The following is a 22,350-nucleotide window of genomic DNA, read 5'->3' as shown; positions in this document are numbered from 1 at the left end:
AGATTTCAATACAGAGTCATCCAACACAAAATTGACAAACCAAAGTCTGTAGGCTGCTTGGAGACAAAATGACAGGTTGTCTATTGTTCTTCCAAGGATCTTGTTTCTAAACGTGGAGGCTAGACTAACTGGCAAACAAGAGCTCTTTTGGTTGAGCAAACTGCCACTCGGCCTGACCAGAGTGAGACTGAGACCACTGGATTAAAGGAGGTCATTGTATACTACTTAGTCTATCCTTATTGGCTGAAAGTCTGAGCAAAGATGATGCCAATAATGAGATTAATTGTGACATCATGAGACAGAAAAGTACTGGTACCTGGGCTGTTCACTACAGCCCAGGACACATTATAGACTACCCAGGCAGATTATACTTTCCAAAACTTTCCAGTATATCAAATATAAAGAGAAGATTATGGTACCATAAATGTGTTAGGTTAGAGACTGAATAGAATTGGAAGACATATTAAGGGGAGATTAAGGAGAGTTAGAATTTCAGAAAGGGCTGTCCAAATAAGTACAACTGCAGCTGGGTCATTACTTATTGTAGAGGTTTCCCTGGAAGAGCAGGAAGGGTTCTTGAAAAGGTTTATCTTACAGGTGTCAGGCTCCACAAAAAAAGCCAAAATCAACACATTAAGAGAAAAGTCAATCATCGGAGGTGACCCAGTTATTACTAAAATTACAACAAATTAAGAAAAGCGTGTAGCGTTCTCATACATACTGGAGCCAAGCTTTGTACATGCTATTGGCTAAAACATCCTATAGTAACTAATCATGTTTAATAGGGCATGTTTTATCATACATATTATATATAATAGGAAATTATAATACATACAACATTCACTTATAAAATGTGGATATAATACATACCATGTAATAAACAGAACCACATTTTATAGGTGTTTATTTCTGCCAGTAAAATTAATGTGCAGTGCAGCTAACATAAAATTTCTTCCTATTTTGGCTTATAATATTTGTTTCAGATATAGATATACTCTGCCTCAAGATAGATGTAGCAACTTGGATTTTTATTTTTTCCCTTTTCCATCTTTTATTGCAATCCTGAATCAAACTTTTATCACAACAAAAAAATCTATAAGAATTCTCGACTTTTTAAAAGTGACTGAATGGTAGACAGATTGAGAAATAGACACTTTCTGAATTTTAAGATATTTTAAATTAACACACATAAATTTTGAGTCTAAAATAGTGGACAAAATATGATGTAGTAAAACCCTTAATTTTTTATTTTATAATAAAAATGTACCTTCCCCCATCAGTCATGACATCTCCCTATGATCTATAGTTCTCTATAATTCCAATCATGGAAATTTTATATTAATACAAAGTCCCAAATTAAAATGCAGATATTAGGGAAATAGATGCATTTAGAAGTAATGAAATAGCATAAGCTTGCGGAGCAGCAAGCTTTAATCCCACCAGACTGAGACACAGTGGCAGGGGACCTCTGAGTTTGGAGGAGATCAGCTGAACACAGGAAGTTCCAGGATACCCAAAACTAAGTTGTAACTCTCGGCCTCAAAAATATTTAACAGAAGACCCCTAAACCAAATTCCCCTTATCTTAATTTCCTTAGACTCTATTTCATATGTTTTACATTAATATATTAGTATATACGGAATGCTACAAAATCTAGGAAAACATATCTAAGTACATTTGGGATAGTATTAGTATAATTTTCAAAGCACATATATGTGCATATATACATTCATGCATATGTTTGTGTGTATGTAAAACTTATCTCAGAGAACAATTACATATTATTTTCTTTTGCTTGTTTATTTTTGTTGTTGTTGTTATTGTTGTTGTTGGGTTTTTCTGTGGCAGGGTTTTTCTGAGGCAGGGTTTTTCTGTGTACCTTGGCTGTCCTGGAACTCACTCTGTAGATCAGGATGGCCTAGAACTCTGAAATCCTCCTGCATCTGCCTCCCAAGAGCTGGGATTAAAGGTGTGTGCCACACCACCCAGCACTATTACATATTCTTATGACCTTTAGATATCATTTCTCCTTTTCTTATTCCTGGTTCATATGTGTTATGTGGAAGATATAGGGATTGCTGAACTACATCATGACAAGCCCCTATTACAAAGATTTACTGTGAAATACACTAGCATATCGAACCTGATTGGCCTAGCTATTGTTATAAATGCTTCTCTAATTTCTTGGTTTTTACAGAAGATTGAGGCATGCTTATAGCTGAAAGCTTCCCCATGGAAAACTTTGTTGCTTCTTAGTGAGCTACCTGTGCCCCAGAAGTTCCATTATTAGCCATCCATGGACAAATACCAGTTCATTCTCACAACACTCACCACTTAGTGTACAACAACCTTTTTTTTGTACTGACACCTCTCCTACTGTAGAGAAAAATTTTGAGATTTTTTTTTGACACACTGGCTGATTTTTTTCTCTCTAGTTTGTCAATAATTATTTATGCCTCCAATGTGTTTCTAGTGGAAAGAATATTATGTAGACTGAAGATTATCCAAAACAGTGTGGTTTACACTTTGGCTACTCCAATTCTCTCTCCTATATAGAGAGGAGCTATATGTGCATAGAATACATGAAGTATTCTCTGAAGGCATTCTTCAGTAGACCCGACATGATGTGCTTAAATAGAATAATACATAAACAGTTTATATCTTGTTAAATAAAATAACAAATACTACAGCAAATATTTTATACTTTAAACGAAAAGAAAGGTTTCTACATTGAAGTTTACTACTAGTTATATTTACAAAGACTAAAGGACAACTAGTATTTCATGTAGTTAAACTATTTGAACTCAAAAATATTATGCTACTTCCACATGTTATGCCACCTCTCAAATAATAATCTATGGTAAAACAGACTTAAAGGCATCAAGATGATATTTCACAATTTCTTTTGTTAAATGGAAATGCTTAAATCCACCCCTATGTTGATTAACTATTTCTAGAAGCATGTTGAAGAAGTATGGACGCAGACATTTCTGATGTATGATGGGTGGACGTAGCCCGTTAATGGCTCCATGGAGGTCTGCAAGATCAGGATAGAATAATCGGGGAAATAAACCTCTTCCCATTGTGAGGTCTGGTTCAGCAGAATTAGTTCACATTCACACATCCATGATGAAAATGAGAGGTTCAAACAAAGAAACTTTGACAGTTTATTGTGGTGTTATATCAGGAGTTTCCAATACTGTCAATATTCATTCTTGAGAGTAATCTGAAAAGAGTTGAAGATTTCAATACAGAGTCATCCAACACAAAATTGACAAACCAAAGTCTGTAGGCTGCTTGGAGACAAAATGACAGGTTGTCTATTGTTCTTCCAAGGATCTTGTTTCTAAACGTGGAGGCTAGACTAACTGGCAAACAAGAGCTCTTTTGGTTGAGCAAACTGCCACTCAGCCTGACCAGAGTGAGACTGAGACCACTGGATGAAAGGTCATTGTATACTACTTAGTCTATCCTTATTGGCTGAAAGTCTGAGCAAAGATGATGCCAATAATGAGATTAATTGTGACATCATGAGACATAAAATTACTGGTACCTGGGTTGTTCACTACAACACAGGACACATTATAGACTACCCAGGCAGATTATACTTTCCAAAACTTTCCAGTATATCAAATATAAAGAGAAGATTATGGTACCATAAATGTGTTAGGTTAGAGACTGAATAGAATTGGAAGACATGTTAAGGGAAGATTAACCAGAGTCAGAATTTCAGAAAGGGCTGTTCAAATAAGTACAACTGCAGCTGGGTCATTACTTATTGTTGAGGTTTCCCTGGAAGAGCAGGAAGGGTTCTTGAAAAGGGTTATCTTACAGGTGTCAGGCTCCACAAAAAAGCCAAAATCAACACATTAAGAGAAAAATCAATCATCGGAGGTGACCCAGTTATTACTAAACTTACATCAAATTAAGAAAAGCATGTAGCATTCTAATATGTACTGGAGCCAAGCTTTGTGCATACTATTGACTAAAACATCCTATAGTAACTAATCATGTTTAATAGGGCATGCGTTATCATACATATTATATATAATAGGAAACTATCATATGTACAACATTCACTTATAAAATGTGGATATAATACATACAATGTAATAAACAGCACCATATTTTACAGTTGTTTTTTTCTGCCAGTAAAATATATGTGCATTTAACATAAAAATTCTTCCTATTTGGCTTATAATGTTTGTTTCAGATATAGATATACTCTGCCTCAAGATGGATGTAGCTAACAGAAAGTGGTAAATTGTTTAATGTCTGGCAGTAATGAACATGTACTAAAGACATACTTGTATCTCTCTTTCTGATTATTTGCCTCTTAAAACAATGGACCCAAATCAAACAAGAACATATAGAAACATAAAATTAATATCACAATTCATATTCTCTTTCCTACATCATTGACCTATATAGGACAAATGTAGCTAAAAATCATCATTATCATATACTTGGGAAGGCAGAGAGTGCAAAGTTTTTGATATGCCCTTATACATATCAAACCACTCTCAAAATAATATATGAATAGATAATGGAAATGTTTATCATAATTCCATAGGAATTGCTTGCAGTCTGAGTGGAAGTAGCTTAATCTAAAATCACACCTTTCAGGAGAGTTAGAATTACTCTTGATTAAATGTGTTCCTGACAGGAATATCACACTCCAGGATATAAACACATACCTTTGAGTATAAAGGAAGTAGTAATGGGACTCGGGGTTTTAAAAATGAAGACATAAAGTTGGGTACATGTGGAATGATGGTTGGACATGGAAAGAGAAAAGAGAAGGAGCAGAACATGATTTTAAAAAAGAATCAATGTATATAATTCTCAAAATAATAAAAATTTCAAAGGCATATAGAAAGCCTTAGATTTATGGAACATTCTCATTCGGGCAATTACAGAATGCTTTGTAAAAATTATTTATAGCTCATAATGAACAACCCAGGTGTGAGTTTCTAGTGGAATTGTAGGGTCACAACTTAGAAATAACACAAAATCCTCAGGTGTGACACTTGAGTGAGCACAGCAGGCAGAATTTTCTCAGCTGAAAGATAGATGATATCCTATGCCCCTACATAATTAATTCATTCTGAGTTTTCTCATCATATTACAGAACCACAATCTGTGATCTCAGGATGTTGCTTAGGACTATATTTTTGTTAATTAACAAATGGTTAACTTAGTCTGTGCTAGCATTGTTCAAAATTAGGTGCAGTATACTCCTTCAAGTAGTACAAACGAACTGTTCTATAGTGCAAGAAAATTGTGGGCATATTATTTAAAGAAAAATTAACTGTAGACAGTTGGGGTTGCCTAAACTTGGAATATTTCTAGAGTGGGTAACTCATAAAGTGCTGTTGAACCTGTATTATGGAGACAATTATTTTAAAGTTCTATAAATGCTGATTGTTCTGAGATTTGGAGAATAATTGGTCAAAAGGGTGGGTTATTGATTATCAGGTTTTTAGGCCATTCTGATTATCAGTACTCAATGCCATTCCATTCAGAACAGAAGACAAAGTCAGAAGAAGCCTTCGTGTCATCATTTGCACAGAGAAGCATCAACCAATGGCAAGTCCTCCAAAAGAGAACAGAAGTTCCATGTGCAGCAATTGACCTTCCCATGGACGAGGAGGTTGAACATCCTGCATAGTGCTGCCAGGAAATCCCTACTTCATACTAAGAGGGGGCTGGCTGGTTGCATATGTAGGATGTCCCATCTCCTGGCCCACTTCGTCTTGACAGATACTGGAAACACCATTCTGCTTGACTGAAGAGCCATAATGTTTATTCGTGGAAGAAACAAATATGTTCAGTTATATTGTTAGGAAAACATTTTGATGGATATATTTATTAAAGGGTGGAGACTAACTAAAATTGTTTTAGCATACAAGAGGAAGAAGATATACTAGTGGATTTGTAAATATCAACAAAAGGAATAGCAAGAGTCTGCAGAAATTCTTATAGACTCACAGGCAGAACTGAATAAATTGTATCACCCTCTCTTTACATGATGCCATCATAAGAAGATTTGGTAGTTGTACATTTTAATTTAGGATACTCTAAGGCAGAGTACCTAGAGTAAGAGATAATCTAATCCCTACTTAAAGAAAGAATGTCATTTATACAGTGGAAGTTAGAAAAGTTAAAAATGGAATACTAAGTAAGAAGCCATATGCCTCCTATCAGGTGTCCAGCAAGGATTCAGTAATTGTAAATAGGGTAGAAACAATCTAATAGTCAAGAATCCAAGGTACATAGGGCAGATAGGAATGATTGCAAGAGAGAAAGTGGTATGTCCCCCAATATTTTGAAAACATACTTGTTAGATCAAGCACCCAGTCAGATCCAAGGGACATATAATTATATTATATGTAACGATACATATTTACAACTCATTTTCAAGATTAGGCTTGCCTCATGAAATATCTTGTGAAATAAACATTTATTTACTGAACATTTAAATATTACTGTTTTTCAGATGTATTTGTAGTCACAAGTAAATATGTTTGATTTTTCTGTTTCCACAAAAAAAGAATAACAGTATGACTTCTTATATGGGTTAGACATAGATTTTTCCATAAGATTGATGACTAATTAAAGAGTAAAGGTCTTGCATTTATTTTGCCAAAATTTGAGTAAGAAATTTTATGAAATGTGTCACTGAAATGAAGTTTCCCCAGTTTTCTGTTTTTAATACTTGTTCTTAGATAATTAAGACCTCTAGATTATTTTACCTTATATTCAGACAAACTATAATTTATTCTTTCTGAGCCTCTTGTTGTTTCTAGAAGTTTCAGACTTATTAGGCCAATGTCACATAAATACATAGATAATTTTATCTCTTGTTTTCAAACACTAGACAAGTTGCTTAGATACTCATCTCAGTAAAACTTAACAAAATACCAACAGGTATTTGATGGTAGATGACTCAGCATAAAAAGACATTTATTACTAAGATTGACCAACAAAGTTTCGTCTCTGAGACACAGCAATTACAATGAGAAAACAGAATGTGCAAATTGTCCTTTGGCCTCCACATGTTGCCATGTCAAGTGTCTGACTCACAAATAGGGTATTCTAGAATAGGATAGGATATTCTATTCTAGAGGATGCTCCAAGGGTTATTGAAATTATTTTTCATTAGAACTTACACGAAATGCTCTGTATATGACTTCTAAGTCTGTTTGATATATCACATAACATTTATCTCTGATGTTGCTCCTTTCATTTTTTTTACAATAATCTACACACAATAGCTAACTAGCTAACTAACCAAATAAATAAAACAATGAGTAACACAGGGATGACCATGCAACTCAGCTGTATTCTAGCACTCACGGGCACCTAGGTTTAAGTCTTATAACTACAAAAAGAAAAAGAAGCAGCCAGGCGTGGTGGTGCACGCCTTTAATCCCAGCACTTGGGAGGCAGAGACAGGTGGATTTCTGAGTTTGAGGCCAGCCTGGTCTACAGAGTGAGTTCAAGGACAGCCAGGGTTACACAGAGAAACCGTGTCTCGAAAAAACAAAACAAAACAAAACAACAACAACAACAACAACAACAACAAAAAGCTAGATAATGAGTAATAAGAAAGTTAGTGTTCTCTCCAATTCCTGCGTCTGATGAAGTCAAATTGCATTACCTAAATTATTGAGTTATGTATACTTATTATGGTTTAGGAGTAAATTCTCGAATTTAGGAGAGTTCTTAGTATCTATATCTAAATCTAGATATAGATATAAAATGGCTTTTATATTTATTCAAATGATTTTTCAATATCTATTAAAATAGCATAAATCTCTTCACAACATTAACTTGGGAGGCAGAGGTTGGTATATTTTACAATGTTAAATTAACATTTCATTGCTGCAATTACTATTGTTTTACCATGATATATTAGTTTTGGATACTTTTCTGAACCATGTTTTAATATTGTAGTTGGAAATTTTCATATATATTAAAGAATGTTATTTGTTTCTAACCTACTTAAAGGATTTTTTAAAGTTATGATGTTCCTATTTATTGATTTATGAATGTTAAAATGTCCTTGTTTTCTTCAGTGACCTGTTCAACATTCATTTGTGTGCTGTTTAAACTCAATTTGTCTGTGAAACTTCCTATAGTTCCTTTTGATGTTTGTTTCTAGCTTAATTCTATTACAATATGATATAATACAAGAAATTATTTTGCTTTTGTGTTTTAAAGATATTTTCTGTATACTAATATTCTATTCTGTAGGATATTCTATTCTAGAGGATGCTCCAAAGGTTATTGAAATTATTTTTCATTAGAACTTACACGAAATGCTCTGTATATGACTTCTAAGTCTATTTGATATATCACATAACATTTATCTCTGATGTTGCTCCTTTTATTATTTTTACAATAATCTACCTTTTAGAGGAAGTAAAAGTATCTAATCTACTAGTATAGCTTTGGGGTTAATCAGTAACTTTAGTAATCTCAGCAAAGTTGGGTATACTTGTTTTCAGTGAATGTATGTTTAGACCTGTGATATCTTGATATATTCTGTCTTTCTCATGATTTATTTTATTAGTGTGATTTTTTAATGCATTTTAACTTTAATATTTATTTCATTTCCAGGATTTGGTTTGTTTTTCCATCAAAGTGTTTCTCTTTATTTAGTTTTGTTTTCAAAGCCCCTAATGACCCCCTCATTTTACTCAATTAGTTTTTTCTGTCCTCTTAGAATTATTCTTGTTATCTTTGATTTCTTTTAACACATTTATAATACATCTTTTTAACTTTTTGTCTTGAACTTCATCTAATACAGTCACATTAGTGGTCACTATTGTGGGATTAACAATTGCTTAGATGACCTATCTTGGGGATGTTAAATCGCCTATATTTGTGGTGATTTTGTAACTTTCAAGAGAGTCCACCAAACATGCCTAGGCCAATGAGTTCCCAGTTAGTCATAACTTGGCTCCAGCTTATACGTCTATTATGCTTATCTTGTGCATAAATGTTCTACAGGATATCTTATGTATTATATGTGTCTGTAGTGTGCATTGCAATATTATGTGAAATGTAAGATCTGCATATGGATGATGGAACCAACCACTCAAGTGTCATGCCAATGAAAGCACCAAATAAACCTTGAACAGTGAAAAATGAGAGAGAGAGAGAGAGAGAGAGAGAGAGAGAGAGAGAGAGAGAGAGAGTCCAGATTGTAGTGGAGTTAAGATGACATTATTTTTCTATTAGATTGCTACACGGGGACCAAATTCTATCCTGGGATTCCCTTGAGAATAGAATACTAAATGGGAAAAAGTCACTTCCTAGAGATGAACCCACTTTGTAAATGGAAAAATAGGCAACAAAAGACATCTGTTAAACAACCATCATTGTGTGGAGACATGTTGGTAGTACTGACTACAGTAACATATGGCTGTGGGTATGAGCTGAAATAGTGTGTTAGTTACTTGTCTCATTTCAGTAACAAAAGAAATGATCAAAACTACTGAAAGGAAAGAAGTGTTAATTTTGATTTACAGTTGCAGAAGATATAGCCCATCATGACATGGAAGGTCTGGTGGCAGGAACATAATATGTCCATAATCAGGAAGCAAAGAACAATAAATGCCATAAAATGGTAGTATCCATATATAGGGTAGGTCTTCCTGTCTCAACTAACCTAATATCAATAATCCCTCACAGACATGTACAGAATTCTGTTTTTAATGGTGATTCTAAATCCCATCAGGAGGCAATATGAACCATCACCAATGGTAAATTATGAAGAAAAAAAGCAAAAAAAAGGCAAAACATCAACCAATTTTTAGTATTAGGTTAATAAAAAATAGAAAATGAAATATAAATAATGTGGGATACTGTAGGGACAAAAGCAAGTTTAGGTGAATGTAGGCTAAAAGTAGACTGGGAGGTAAATGGTAGCCATATGTTATCAGATAACATAGAAAGTCCCATTTCTTATAATGCCAAACCAAAAGAGACCTTGTGAATTCTTCCAATCTGTCTTCTTTTGGGAAAAGAAAATGAGCAAATGAACAAAATTACAACCAATACTAAAACAGATGAAATAGGAAAGAGTAAGAAGAAAGAAAGAGATGGCAGCAAAGAACCAGTTTGGCTTGTTAAACTGATATAGGGCATGAAATAAAAAAGGAACCCATATGTAGGGGAGAAGAGACTAGATGGTAATATAGGATGGAAAAAAAATACCAGGCCTAGTTGCTGCATTAAGTGTCAAATCTCTTGAGTTTCTTTCCCAGCTCTTATTAGCCTGTCTCATGTGCAGGGGTGCTTTTGCAATCTGTGATCCAATACTTCCCTGTGGCTCTTCCTTTGGATAGTCAGATTATAGATAATATAGAGTTATTAATTTTTGGGTAGGTGGGGTCATGTTGCCTTGATTCCACATGTGTCGTCATTAGAACTAGCACCTCTGGGATTCATTCAATAGTTGGATTATTTTGCTCAACCTTTTTCTTTCAGTTCAAGTTTTTATGATGTTCATGTAGAAGTAGATCATGGTAGGGTTAGAATATTGTTCCTACATACTAGACTGCTATGCCCTCAGCCCACATACTCAGAGTACTGGACTCAAACTCCAGCACAACCCCAAGAATAGAAAGATAACTATACAAGCAATCACAATTAATGGATAAACCCTCTATAAAAATAAAATAATAGCTAATTAAACACAAACATCTGGCTGTGGAGACATGGCTCAGTTGTTATGAGCACTGGCTCTTCTCCTTGTCTAGAGGCCCTAAGTTCAAACAACAATGGTATTTTACAACCATCTGTACTATGATGTGATGCCCTCTTCTGGTGTGTAGATACACAAGCAGAAAAAGAACTCATATACAAAACATACATAAACAAATAGACATAAAATAAAAACAAAAAATAAGATAAAAGTAAATAAAAACAAACAGATTTTAAACACCTAAAATGCTGGAAGAATAAACAAGCATAGAATGATATTCACTAAAACGTTAGTATAGGTAGAATGGAAAGGCAATAGAAATATAAGTAATTATTTAATTGATATGAGAGCAACATAGATATAATACAAAAGAGAAACGGAAATAGAAATCCAGGATAGTTGAGATGAAGTGAAGAGGTAAGATAGTCCCCAATAAATGGAGAAATAAAACAGAAAGAGATAAAGAAGTGCAATCAAACCTAAAGCAATCTAAGTACTAGGAAGGCTGACACAGTGAGCCTCTGCACATACACATATACTCCAGGCCAACCAATTCTCCTTAGGAAAGCCCACTTCAAATTGAAATTGGATGCATTAAGTAAGGAAAATATTCAAGTGAAGGAAAGGCAAGGCCTTGCAGTCTCTTTTATAATGTCCCTTCTGTGAGCACAGATGCGGAGTCTGTGTCAGAACCCAGAGGTTTCTTCCCAATCTGAGTGGGTGTACTTCAATGAAATAAAAATCTTTGTAGGATTTTGCTGATTCTTCTTTTTATCTTTTTTAATAGATACTTTCTTCATTTACATTTCAAATGCTATCCCGAAAGTCCCCTATACCCTCCCCCTGCCCTGCTCCCCTACCCACTCCACCCACTCCCACTTCCTGGCTCTGGCATTCCCCTGTACTCGGGCATATGATCTTCCCAAGACCAAGGGCTTCTCCTCCCATTGATGGCTGCCTTGGCCATCCTCTGCTACATATGCAACTAGAGACACAGTTCTGGGAGGTACTGGTTAGTTCATATTGTTGATCCTCTTATAGGATTGCTGACCCCTTTAGCTCCTTGGGTATTTTCTCTACCTCCTTCTTTAGGGGCCCTGTGTTCCATCCAATAGATGACAGTGAGCATCCACTTCTGTATTTGCCAGACACTGGCATAGCCTCTCAAGAGAGAGCTATATCAGGGTCCTGTCAGCAAAATCTTGCTGGCATATGCAATAGTGTCTGGGTTTGGTGGTTGTATATGGGATGGATTCCCAGGTGAGGCAGTCTCTGGATTGTCCTTTCTTCAGTCTCAGCTCATTTACACAAAAGAGTACTACTCAGCAATTAAAAACAATGATTTTATGAAATTCTTAGGCAAATGGATGGATCTGGAGGATCTGTGAGTGAGGTAACCCAATCACAAAAGAACACACATTATATGCACTCACTGATAAGTGGATGTTAACCCAGAAACTTAGACTACCCAAGATACAATTTGCAAATCACATGAAACTCAAGAAGATGGTAGACCAAAGGGTAGATACTTCATTCCTTCCTAGAATAGGGAACAAACTACCCATGGAAGGAATTATGAAGATTTTGCTTCTTCTGCTGTTCACCCCATGACCAGAGGGTGTGGTACACTTGGCTCCCTTTCTCTAGGTAGTGGATAGGTCTGTAAGTAAATTTTCCACTGGTGTGCCTCAGACTCTTTTGAAAGCATTTTAATGCACATGCCACAATTTGTTCCTCTTCAGATGTGCTAGTGAGTCTCATTGTAATCTTTTGGTCAGATGATGTGTCCAGAGCATGGGATTCTACAGAGTTCTGATTCAGCAGTTTTACCATACAGTTAAGCAAGCCCAGTCTCAGAGTCTAGGCTCCTGACCCTTGCTCTGTGTTCTAAAAGTGGGTCTTGCTTAGAAGTATCTTTGTATCTAAAACTACATAAGTACAAAATCAGATAGGATCTTTTAAAAAATGGCTTCTTTGCCACTCGACTTGTCAGGTGGCACGAGATAAGTTTGCCATCAACTAAGTGGCATATGGATCCCAAGATTCTTGTCTGGTTAGTTACAAACCTGGTCAGTGGTATATACAGTACTGATTGTGGTTTTGGCTCTTATTCTCTTTGCTGTTTAAATTATCACATATTTTAAAATGCAGTGAGAATATTGTAAGGTTCTCTCTTTGTCTTAGGACATGATTCTAACCCTCTGCATATGCACCCACTTAACCCTGTAAACAAAACACTTGTTCTTTGGGGGCTGAGTTGTCCCATTTTCTAAAGTGTCCTTCCTTTCTTCATAGTGAAATTAGTGTTTGTCCACAGTCGTTCATCTTAGGCTAGCTGTTCTCCAATACATCCCTGTTTGTTTTTAGAGATTCTACCAATAGGTGTATGGACAACATCTGCCACCTTCTAAACCCTAAACATGTCATTCGGTAAAATCTGATGCACAACTTTGCTTCTGAAAATAAGGTCTCATCTTATCCAGCTGTCTTTTTTACTATCTAAATCTCTAAGCATTCTGCCTATTCATTGTATGGCAAATATGTGTGGATCATGTAAATTTACTTATTTCTCTGAAAAATCTGTATTTATGGTAGAAAATGACAAATAGAATAGTTCATACAATGAAACATCTATTCGTCTGAACATCTACAATGCAACTGGGAATGAAATTTTACAAGCTAAATATGTCAAACAAAATACTATTATCACCAGTACAATCAACTTCCATAACACAGATAGCTCAAAAACCTAGAAGTGATAACAGACTGAGGTTTTACCTCAGTGGTAGAGCATATTCCTAGCATGTACAAAGACAAATATAGGTTCAATCCCCAGCTCTGAAATATAAAAAGCAATGTTAATAGTCAAATTAACAAACACCTGTGTTAGAGGAATTTCTAGTGATGAACACTTGAATGAAAGTCACATTGATTGAGTTTACATCAATCACTTTCATATAAATGAAGAAGAAACATTTTCTATCATATAACTTTGCTAAGACTCTAATAAACATTCTTTACCTTTGTGATCTAAATGACCTGAAGAAATCAGACATATTAATTCACATTAGTTCTTAGCACTCTGGAGGCTGAGACAGGAGTATTCCTACTCATTAAATGTCACATGAGCCTACCTAGTGATTTCCTGAGCAAAAAGGGTGAGATTCTGTTTCAAAAGTGAAGGAGGAAGAGAAGAAGGAGGAGGAGGAAGAGAAAGAGAAAGACGAGGAGGAGGAAAAGGTAGAGGAGGGTGAGGAGGAGGATTAGTAAAGCAAAGGGAGGGAGGGAGAAAAAGAAAAAGAGACAGAGAGACAGAAGCAGAGACAGAGACACAGAGAGATAGAAAGACAGAAACAGAGAGTGCCTAGGGAAATTTTTAAGTAAACATTCAATTCAATATAGATGTTGAGGGAATAGCTATCATAGAATAGTGAAAAAGAAACAACTAATTCTTCTCTCTGAAAAGCCATCAACCTCTTTAAAAGTCACTAAGCTCATAGCCATGCTTGTTAGGAAATGCCTCAAGCAGGTTAAGAAATGATAAGTAAACTGTAATGACGTTTGAGCTGCAGCCCAACAAATAGAAATTGTTTCAATTAAGTCGACAATGTCCTGGAAAACAACCAAGCATCTCAGCTGAATAATAGTCACAATTATTATGATATGATAAAACTTCAAAAAGAACACGGCAAACATAACAGGTACATAGAAGCATATCCTGAATATATACAGATACTGAAAGTCAGAGCACAATCTTATTACTCTCATTATATTTCTAACAACAACATAAAAATCTATGCTAACACTGATTGAAAATTGTAACGTTCAGAAGATAAATTAAAAACAACAAAAATAAAAGGAATCTGAGAGCTGAAAATTGCACATGGGAACTTTAAGGTTGTTTTTGTTTTTTGTTTGTTTGCTTGTTGTTGTTGTTGTTGTTTTTATAGACTTAGACTTAGCAGCAAATGGTAAATGACAGAAAAGAAAAGAAAAAAAAACTGAGTGCATTGGAAGAGAGACCCATTAAAGTTAGAACCAGATTTAAAAAAATGTCCTCAAAAAAGAAAGAATGGATCCTAGGAAATATATGAGAAAGCATTAAAATTCTCTGAAATACAAATGACTTGAGATTCAATGGGTAAACAAGAGGAAATTCTGTTTGAAAAACAAGGACTGAAAAGTTCTTATATTTGGTGAAAGTCATAAAGTTGTAAACCCTTGAAGGTCCATGAATAATAAGTATAAATATGAAATTCATGGTTGCCAAGATGGCTAAGAAGACATTTTTCTTTGCCCCGAATCCCAGAGTCTAAAGAAAATGTTTACAAAACCTTACCATGTACTGAGAAGTCTCAAAGTAACGTCGAAAGCACTGAGGGAATATTTTATTTTCTTACATACAGAGAGTTTTAGAATATTTTATTGAAAATCTAGTTGGGATCCACATGTTGTGGTGAGCATCTATAACTCCTAGACCTCTGACTGTTGAGACAGGGGAATCACAAGTTTAAGACTAGCTTGAGCTATAAACCAGAACCAGATTTTTTCCAATTCCTAACTTACACTATAGTGTAAACTCAATCTAAATATAGTATCTAAACAAGACAATAAAAACAGGCTTTGAAAAAATAGTAATACTTTGTAAATAGGCAAAACACAACAAAACAAACCAACAAAGCCCAGCATTATAAGTAGTGTCAACCTACAGGAATGTAGGGAAATCTGACTTACAGAGAGGCTTTATCATAAAATTAAATATCTCCCCATATATGTAAGATACATTAAAATAAAAATCATAGGGCTGGAGAGATGGCTCAGCGGTTAAGAGCACTGTCTGCTTTTCCAGAGGTCCTGAGTTCAATCCCCACCAACCACAGAGTGGCTCACAGCCATCTATAAATGAATCTGATGCCCTCTTCTGGCAATTAGGTGTTTTTGGCGGTGGGGGATTTTATTTTAAACTTTATTTACTTATTCACCTTTTTATAAGTCCAGAAATCGGCACACCTACATAAAAATGCATAAATAAATTAATTAATAAAAATAAAAATCAGAAAAGGTAAAGGTGGCCAAATTAAGTGGAAAACCAAAAACAAAAGAAAACCCAGATGGTGACCACAACAGGAAGACCAAGAATGGAGTTATCAACAATTTAAATCAAGTACTTAAATTATTCCAAATGCTAAAGGAAAAGGTGAACAAATAACTAAAGGAGACAAGGGGCAATGGAGAACAATGTTGCAAGAAACAGAGCATTTGGGAGTTAGAAAGTACAGTACGTGAAATAAAAAACACACCAGAACAGCAAAGATGCCTAATTTTAACCTATCATTATGCCTCAAGGAACTAGAGAAAAAAGCAAAATTGCACCAATTAGCAAAATGATAAGCATAGAATAAAAAATATCCATTTTTGAAATTCAAAATTTCTTTGAAATTTTGAGTTTTAGTGAGAACTGAGAAGAAGAAATAAGTGGATATGTTTCTTTTTTTTATTTTTAAAGATTTATTTATTATATGTAAGTACACTGTAGCAGTCTTCAGACACTCCAGAAGAGGGCGCCAGATCTCGTTACGGATGGTTGTGAGCCACCATGTGGTTGCTGGGATTTGAACTCTGGACCTTCGGAAGAGCAGTCAGGTGCTCTTACCCACTGAGCCATCTCACCAGCCCCATGGCTATGTTTCTAATGGAATTGGGAGATTAACAAGTAGGGGGTAAAGAATTGGCTCTGGGTTTAAGAATACTTAACACTCTCTCAGAGAGTGTCATTTCAGATTTTAGCACCCAACAACAAATAGCATCTCAGCAAATACCTGTAACTCGAAGTCCCAAAGGATCTAATGGTTTTCTTTGGTCTTTGGTGGCACACGTGTGTGCACTTGAGCATAAATAAAAATAAAACATTTAAAAGTTTAGGAAATGATACCCTATGACAAGTTAAATAATTGAGATGAGGAATGAACGTGGAACATGGAGGGAACACTGGGGAAAAAAAGAGACAAAAATACTTGTGATCATATGTATAGAAAGTCATGAGGAATCTACACACAAAAATTAGACATGATAAATGAGCTTGGTAAAGTTACAGAGCACAGGGTCAATAAACTAAAATTATCTTCAGTGCTATATAGAAAACTAAATAATCTATGAAGGAAATTAAAAAGATTGTGAGACTACCTCACTGACTATTAAAAGGAGCAGGGTAATACGTAGATGAACATGAATGAGTCTCCAAACATACTTATCAACAGCCCCACTGTGAAAAACTAACTCCAATTACAGGAAATGTCCAAAGTATAATAATCTGTAATGACAATAGACAGACTAGAGATTGCCAGCAGGGATTGGGAAGTAATGAATGGGGTGCTGACTGCTTAGTGGATTGTGTTTTTCTTCTGGAGTAATGAAATGTTCCAAACCTAGAAGAAAGTCATGCTTATATAATACTGTGAAACTGCTACATGCCTTGGAATTCTACTCATTAAAGCTGTTACTTTTATGTTATGCAAAGGAATTATGGTACTGATACTACCATCACTGGGGAAAATTCTGGAATTTTACTGCCAATAAAATATTGTGCAGAGGAATTACTAAGTAGACTAAAGTGGAAAAGTATGGTCAGTGCAATTTGGATAACATGTTCTTTTCTCTTCTTTTTGTTCTCTTTCAGATTATGTCTGGCCTTTACCTAGATATTTGTGCCCCGTCTGGATTTCACTAGATGTGCTATTTTCAACTGCGTCCATCATGCACCTCTGCGCCATATCGCTGGACCGGTATGTAGCAATACGTAATCCTATTGAGCATAGCCGGTTCAATTCGCGGACTAAGGCCATCATGAAGATTGCCATCGTTTGGGCAATATCAATAGGTAATTATACCTGGCCATAGAATTGCAGCGGCTATGCTCAATACCTTCGGATTATGTACTGTGAACAACCTACAGACGTCGACTGGTAACATTGCGTTTGATCGGTTGTCGAGTAATTATTCTTAACCTACATATCTGATATTTAGGTTAAAAATAATGAAAGTATTATAATGCATATGGATATGGTACCTAAGCTTACCAGTTGTATAGCTAAATTATTTTTTCATTAATATACCAGTGGATTTTGGCAACACTGATACAAGATGCTATGACAATTACAAAACTATAAGAATAAGCCTAAATTTAAAAAATAAAACATTGAAATCTATGAAAAGAAAGATCTTTTCAGAATATTTGCCCCACTATTTTTACATTCTTCATACTCAAGTTGTCAATGGAAAATAATAATACAATTTGAATTGCCATAAAGTAAATTTATATAAATTTGTTCTGTAATTGAACAAAATTTATGATTTCTCACAAATTTTAATTACGTTTTGAATTCTTAAACAAACAAAAAGACAGCTGTTGCCCCTCTAAAGATTCAGAATAAAGAGAGATAAACAATCACGTTATTTCACATACTTGAGATCTTTGTCAGTGCTTGACTGACATTAAAGTCAAGAACTGTAACTAGAATGAAGTTAGAGCATTTCTAATCCTCTCTCACACACTTGAACTTATATTGTCTCATGAAATAATTTCTCTTCAACCTTATGTTTCTTTAAAACATTCAAATGGAGAAAATAGCTTCTTGACTTTTCATTAATCTTCTAAAGTTTTATCTCTGGATTAGTCAAGCAAATCAATTTATATCACTATTAAGATTGTTTTCTTGTAGTTGTTGTAGATCATTCTGTGATCTACAATACACCGTTAGATAACAAGCCATGAAGTTTCTCACAGAATTCCATGAATCTATATATGCAAAATTGCACTTATAAAGTTCAGTTGACATTCTCTGCATTTATAAATCAGCATATAAGTCGTTAGATACCAATATGACATTTTTAAGATTAAATGTTATTTTGCATCAAGAGTAGATGAAAAAGTATAACTTGTACATTCAAAAAATGTAAGAGAAATGACTAATTTTCAAATTTAAAGAATAATATTGTAGATTAATAAAACAAATTCAAAAGTATATATTAAAATGTAAATGAAAAATAGATTAAGATAGAAATGGAAAATAGATTGATAATATAAAATCAGATAGCAATGGTAAAATTAAAACCAATTATTTCTAAAATTACATTACTATAAATAATCTAAATAGTTTAAGAATTCCAGAATTAGAAAAATAGCTATTTAGTAGAGTATATTGGTTAGCTGTGGTCTTCCAAATCACTAATAGTGCTCTAAATGTTTTTCATTTTCATAAAGGTTTAAATTAGCTTATTAATCTAAAATGTCTTATTTTTTAAAAAGCACAATTGAATTTATCTATAAATCAACTATGTAGATACTAAAGTCTTAACAAAAGTATGATTTGTAATTCATACACATATCCATATGTACACACAAATATTTAATATTTACTTGTTTAAATTCTATTATACTGTTTTCATCTTATCTTTTATCTATCTTTCATAGACACATCTCTGGGCATTTATTTCTTTGGCTTTTATTGTAAATAACATTGGTTTTAAAATGTTTATTTCCAATTATTTGTTGGCAATTTTATATAGAAATAAATACAGCTAATATATTATATATTTATCCTTTGCCCAGAAATCTGGCTAAATTCATTTGATATTTTTAACAGTTTATTAACAGGATTAATGCAATTTCCTATATATGCTCCATGATGTCACTTATAAATGATAACAGATTCATTTGACCATTCCTTGTCTTAAATCTTTATTAGTCTTGCTTTATTGTCCTGACAAGGCATGTAAGGTAGTGTCCAGTGAAAGAGCAAGTAGAAGGCATTTCCCTTCTTTTCTGATTAGTATTTTAATACTGCATAGTGGTGTGGCTTCTGTGGTAAAAAGCTTGTCTGGCATTTATAAGGCTCTAACAAAGGGAAGCAATACAAATGATGTACGGTAGTTCCGGTCTTTTATATCTTTCATCAGATTCAGCAAGTTCCCTTTCCTTCTTCTATATTTACTGTAACATTTTCTAATTAGTGGGAATTTTCTCAAATCATTTTTTCTGTCTAGTATGGTGATTATTAGATATACTTTCTCCTTTATTCTCATAGTATACTAGATTATATATGTTTTTGAATTGTGATGAACCATGAATTCCTCAAGTAAGTTATATTTGGTAATAGATTTATTTCTACATCATTAAATTCTTTTAAGATTTAATTAACCTTTTAATGCTAATTGTCCAGAGAGATTTGCTTTGTCATCTTGCTTTCTTTGGTATTCAGTTTTGGTGTGATGGTTATGTGTACGTCCATAAAGTTAATCTGAAATGATCTTCATATCTTTTTTCAGGTTTTGGAAGATTTTTAGCATTTCACCTTTGTTTAGAACAAGTAAATAATACAGTCATGTAGCCTTCCATACCTGCAGATCATGTGCGTTTGTGTGTGTGTGTGTGTTGTCTTGATTATTGATTTAATCACTTCAAATGAATAGGAATATTTTGTTCCTCATATTATTTTGATAAATAGTCATTTTCAAATAAAGAACTTTGTGTTTTATCTACTGTTTATAATGCAAAAATCTTACATCATCCTTTGCTAAGACTGGCTATCTCTTTTCTTTCTAAGTTTGCCTATGCTCTGTAAGGTTTATTGAATTTCTAGAAGAAGCAAATTTAATCATTGATTTTTCTCCTTTACTTCCCTTGTCCAATCCATTGCTATTTGCTCTTTATCTATTTCCTGTAGGTTTATTTCACCCTTTGACAGTAATTTTATTCAGTGACTCTTCTTTGGGTTTGGCTTACTTTCTAGTCATTACTTTTAAAGGAAAATTGGTTTATTCATTTGAGGACTTTTAAAATATAAACATTACAGTTACCTTCTTTTCTTGTAAACACTGCTTTCATGGGGCCTCATAGTTTGTTATGGGATGTTCTCATTTTCTTTTTCTCAGCATCTTTTTTTTTTTTAGTTAGGTATTTTCTTCATTTACATTTCCAATGCTATCCCAAAAGTCCCTCATGCCCTCCCCCCACCCCACTTCCCTACCCACCCACCCCCACCTCTTGGCCCTGGCGTTCCCCTGTACTGAGGCATATAAAGTTTGCAAGACCAATGGGCCTCTCTTTCCACTGATGGCCGACTAGGCCATCTTCTGATACATATGCAGCTAGAGACACGATCTCTGGGGGGTACTGGTTAGTTCATATTGTTGTTCTCAGCATCTTTTTAATACCTTATGATTTCTACTTTGACTCACTGTACTTATAGATCTGAGTTGCCTAATTACTAGTTAATTCCCATGTTTTGCAAATTCCCATTACCTTTCCATTATTGAATCCTACTTTACTCCATCTTCATCTGAAAGTATACTTTGCCTACTTTCAATCCTTTTAATGTAATTAAGAATTATTTCCTGCTTTAACTTACACTCTATTTGGAAATTTTTGTGTATTTAAGAAGAATATATATTTTGCAGATGTGTAGAACATTTGTAGATATCTGTTAGGTCTATCTGTATTATAGCATAGATCAAGACCTATAGTTTCTCCTTCATTTTTTGTTTATTCAACTTGTCAGTGAAAGCTATGTAGTGGAATCTCAGTATTGTTTTTGCAATTATCTACTTCCCTTTAAATTATCTTAATTATTCTATGAGTATTTATAATGTTTTATTTGGTGAATATGTCTCCATCATCAACATGTGATTTTGTCTGATTGCCAACTTTTACTACTTTACCTACTGTGTAGCTGAGATTATTTCAGTTTAAAAGTTACTGTACTTTTATTTCAGTGTCAGTTGAAAGGATTATTTAATGTTCTTGAGATTTCTGTTTATGTGATGAGCTCCTTCTGCTTCTGCTTCTGCTTTTGAGATTTTTGCACAGCCTTAGTAAACTTACATTTTATTATTGGGTCTCTATACATAGTCCCTTTTAACTTTAGTCTAAATGGAGTTAATGGTGCTTTTGAGGATGTATAGAAACTTACTTGCTTCAAATTAGTTAAAAAATTGGCCACTACTTCTTCAAATATTTTTCCTGACTTTTTTTTTGGCATCCTTCTTTATGGAACACCAATTGTGCATGCACTGATAGACTTGATTGCATCTCACACATATTTGGAAATTTCTTGATTTTTCTTCATTATTTAGTCCTTTGTTCTTTAGAATGCATTATCTCAGTTGATATTTCTATTTATCTCTCTGGTTGTCTCTCAGTCTCTCTCTCTCTCTCTCTCTCTCTCTCTCTCTGCATTTTCTAATTCTGTCTTTTTGAAATAACAAATCTACCATTGAACCACTAATTAATTTTTCATTTCAGTGACTGTGTCAACATTTTCCCATAATTCCCTCCCATTTTCTCTATTTTATTTTCAGCTATAGTAAAGTCAAAATTTTTAAGTTCAGCATATGAAAGAGATTATGACTTTCTATGCTTGACTTATTTCATAAGCACAATAATCTCCAGTCCCATCTATTTTCTTGCAAATGACAAGACTGCATCCTGATACATGGCTGGATATTGTACCATCAGGTACATAGATTAAATTCCCTGTACCCATTCATCAGTTTATATGCATGCATTGTTTCCATTTCTTGGCTATTACAAGCAGTGTTGCAAAGAATATGGAAATACAACTGTTTCTTTGATATAC

At 34.2% G+C, this 22,350-nt stretch overlaps 1 protein-coding gene across 2 annotated transcripts in view; it reads left to right on the top strand.

Annotated features, from left to right (window-relative positions):
• The window catches only part of Htr2c (5-hydroxytryptamine receptor 2C), a 254,132-nt gene that overhangs the window by 205,694 nt on the left and 26,088 nt on the right, over positions 1–22,350 (top strand). For both annotated transcript variants that reach the window (XM_021153505.2, XM_085837982.1), the window contains one exon: positions 17,394–17,594. In XM_021153505.2, coding sequence (XP_021009164.1) covers positions 17,394–17,594 — 201 coding nt within the window. The remainder of the gene's footprint in view (positions 1–17,393; positions 17,595–22,350) is intronic.

The sequence above is a fragment of the Mus caroli genome, unplaced genomic scaffold, assembly GCF_978045245.1.
Source record: "Mus caroli unplaced genomic scaffold, Mus_caroli_1 scaffold_5, whole genome shotgun sequence".
Taxonomy (NCBI): Eukaryota; Metazoa; Chordata; class Mammalia; order Rodentia; family Muridae; genus Mus; species Mus caroli.
The sequence above is the reverse complement of the archived record's forward strand: the minus strand, read 5'-3'. Positions and strand labels throughout refer to the sequence as shown.